This window comes from Scomber japonicus, chromosome 13, assembly GCF_027409825.1.
Source record: "Scomber japonicus isolate fScoJap1 chromosome 13, fScoJap1.pri, whole genome shotgun sequence".
Classification (NCBI taxonomy): Eukaryota; Metazoa; Chordata; class Actinopteri; order Scombriformes; family Scombridae; genus Scomber; species Scomber japonicus.
Window position 1 is genome coordinate 26,829,801 of NC_070590.1, and position 3,727 is coordinate 26,833,527.

Here is a 3,727-nt window from a genome sequence, read left to right on the forward strand (position 1 = left end):
GTCACATTTTAGGTAACAAGTTAAGTAACAGTATAGCACATAAGTAAACTATGCAGCTTGTGTTGAATAGTCTACTCACTGTTCTTTATGATCTTACTCAGCTACTTTTGAAATCACACATTTAGTAATGTCACATCATTTCCAGTAATTCAGCTTTTGCAGAAATGAATGACTAGAACAAAAATCTGTGGTTGAATTATCTACAGCAGACAGTGAAACATTCATTAGATATAATATATTCAAATGCAAGATCAATATATATTCAACATTCTTCTATTGCCACTGTACTTTTATTTACATGTGTCAATTAGAAAGTGTTACTGTAATACTGAGTTGATTGCGACAGCAGAAACACAAAAAACACACATGGGGTTTTCTCCCTGAGATCATTCATCAGTCCAGAGGTGTTAACAGCAGTCTTCAGGGCTCACAGTGGTGGAGGTAGCCTGTTACAGTATGTCAGGGCACAGAGGGAGGCTGTGCTCCGGCTCCTGCATGTAGCTCACCTGCCACGGGAGCCCAATAGCTGGAGACGGCTCCACAAAAGTGTCCATGTATCCCTGAGTGCAGGAGGCCCACATCCCCGGCTGGTACCCTAACCCCTCACCCATCTGAGGGTATCGTAGAGGACTCGACGGGTGGTCGTGAGAGCTGCCACAGTGTCCATGTGAGGCGTAAAGCTGTCCATCAGTGGGATAACAGGGGTAGTGTGGTGATGGGGGGCATGACGACACACTGTTATCCATGTAGACATGTGGATCTGCAGACAGCCTATGCAGGTGGGGCCCTTGTTGTGGCTGCACCTGGTGAGGGATGGACGCATGCCAGGGGACATAACCCTGATGCTCCAGACGAGGAACCGGAACCCTGGGCTGCTCAAGTCGAGATGCTCCCATCGCTGCCGTTCCTGTAGACGACCTGTTGCACTCCCGGTGGGCGCAGGGCTTGCTGGGGGGGTTCGAGTTCAGGAATACTGACAGAGCAGAAATGCGGTTGATGGCCCTCTGCAGGGTGGCGATCTTGGAGAGCCGTTTGCCACTGAGGTCATGGTTCAGGGCAACTCGTAGAGCATTGAAGGCCTGGTTGTAGTCCATAATACGTTTTCGCTCTCGGACATTGGCAGCCATTCGACGAGCTTTAGAGCGGACGGGTCGATTGCGCTTCTTGGTCTGGCCTTCTTCTGGGTCGCTTGGGCTGCTGGCTGAGCTCTCACTGTCTTGGAAAGAATTCTTGGGACTTCCTTCGTCCTCGGCTTGGTCCAGCACACCAAGCTCCAACTCTTCCTCTGAGAACTCTGATTCTGCAACACTGCTGCAACTCATCTTGTCAATAACATAGACACCAGACAATGCAGTTGTAAACCTTTGTTCTTGCGTTGTAGTCGGAGTGAAGATCTGCACCGTACTGTGTTTGCAGGCTGCTCCGGCTGCTGGACCCACTCCCTGAGCACTCCTCGGCTTGATTTGTGGGGCTGTCGGTATTTGCTGCTGTGCCGACAGCCCAGGTATTCTCCTCCTCCGACTCCTCCTCTGCCTTGTGATTACTTGTAGTTCACCAAGACAGGTTGGCCTGCTTTTTAAAGCTCTTGAAGTCACATGGTACAGTCACCTGTGAGGAATGATGCACTCTCTCTCTCCCTCTTCAGGTTTATGGGCTCCCTCCAGGCAAATGGCACTGTCACCTCCTCCTCCTACTCTGACTCTCCCTCACATCACTTACAAGATCTCACAGAAGAGTTTCAACCTTTCACATCAGCATGAAACATGAGCAAAACATACAAATTGTTTGGAAATAGCAATTAACTTTGCATTTCCTTCAGCGCTTTTACAGAGGAATTAGTTAGACTGTTTTCCAGTTGGAAACACTGGCTCCAGTTACATTTGATGTCTATGAAGAGATGTTCAGTGAGTGTTTTTGTCCCAGGGACATTCATGGCAAATTGACACATTTATCCAAGTAGCCTAATCAGTCATATGTGTTTCCCCTTTTCTCAGGTCTGGGAAGAGAGGAACCTTCTTATCTACCGTAGGTTAGATTTGTCCTTGCAATTAGCTGTCTCTGGCGATTCTCCCTCTCTCTGTCTCTCTCTGTTCAGGTTTAAGGGCCATGTAATTTAGAGGTGCTTCCCTAGAACCCATCCCCATAAATCAGGCCTGGGCAGCACCTGAGGACAAGAGCAGAGCGAGCCCTAGACTTCAAAGAGAGGGAAAAAACAAGGGCAAATATTTTACAATTAGAACCAGCAATTGCTGCTGGCTTAGGCTATCGATCTTTCATAATCATTTGCAAGTGAAGATGAAACTGAGATTGTTTCAATACCAAAATGCTTAAACATTGTTTTTTATTAATGACCCTTTAAGGTGATGACTTACATGTCATTTCTTTTCTAAACAAAGACTACTAGATGCAGTATAGAAACTTCATTTAAACCTCTTGTTAAATTGAACAGTGGAAAGAGACTTGCATCCACATGAAAGATCTATGTGTCAGATACTGCAGTGGACAGTGAAAGGTGATTGCACTGACCTTTAGCTAGGCTTCTGGCCAAGTGCAACGGGTCAGGTAACTAAAGGGTAGGCCTTCAGACACTGAACTGGGGGTCGTTGAGAAGCATTGCTTCCTTCCTGCCTTCTTCTTTTTATTGTATGTGTTGCGTCTCTTAGACGCCAACCTTTAAAACAATTACAGCCCAGTTTCAGCTCTAAAAGCACAACTATTGATTTGAGGAGGGAATGTTTAGTCCAGACCTTTTTACTGTTGTGTCCGGGAGATCAGTACTTACTTAGATTATTTACTTGATTTAATACTGGGAATGCTTTGATACATCCTGAGGTTTGTCACAATTTGCATTGCTGTAAAAGTAGTGCAAAATGAACATATTTTTAATTAATTCCAAGATCTGAGTATTTTCTATTATAATTTAAAGCATAACCTTTGCATTTTTAATTTAATTTTTATTGTCTTTGAAACTTGAAGACCAGTCCCCCTGAGCCATTCATAAGTCAACTTTGCATTCCACACAGTGCTCATGTTTTGCACTAAGATGTGCACAGTAACCACAATTTTGAATGATAATTAAGTAGTTCAAACCTTAATATGACAGCAGAGCTGCACAAGATGTACGTTATATTTAGTCAATAATTTCTCACTGACTGTACACCTTCTGATCACTGTGTGGCACAACAACTTGGGGACAAAACTCATTACAGCACTGTTTATTGTCTTATAGTGGTTAATACTGCACATACCGTTGACCCACAATGACAATGACAATGAATGATGTTTAAGCATTTCACAGATTTTAGTCTTTCTTGTTTTGCCTCCTGCCCATGGTCCATTCCTGTAATGTCGTAAAGTAACTACTTAAACCACTGTTCTTACCACACCTTTAGAATAACCCTGCTGCTCTTCTGCATACCTGTATAGCTAAAACAGTTTGAAATGTTCAGCCCACGCCGCTCAGCTCCAAGGGAGTGTGTAGGCTTTATCACGGGCTGTGATTTATGGCTTTACAAACATGTCAGATTTACTGCTGTGGTGTAAAGAGCATGAACACTACAGCCTCGGACTCTCCCCGTCCATTCATTTTTGACAGCTGACAAGACACCAGTAATTATCAGCCGCCGGAATAAATCACAAGATTTTATCACGCAGCTCACCTTGCCCTTGATGGAATAACCATTTTCAAGCAAGGGGAGCCTGTCCAACACCGCTGAACCTAGGATTT

The 3,727-nt window shown here is 44.6% G+C and overlaps 1 protein-coding gene across 1 annotated transcript; it reads right to left on the reverse strand.

The window, feature by feature from the left end:
- Positions 1-449: 449 nt before the first annotated feature.
- Positions 450-1,322, reverse strand: bhlha9 (basic helix-loop-helix family, member a9). Its single transcript, XM_053332302.1, has one exon. The coding sequence runs from the start codon at positions 1,320-1,322 to the stop codon at positions 450-452; it is 873 nt and encodes a 290-aa protein (XP_053188277.1).
- Between the last annotated feature and the right edge of the window lie 2,405 nt (positions 1,323-3,727).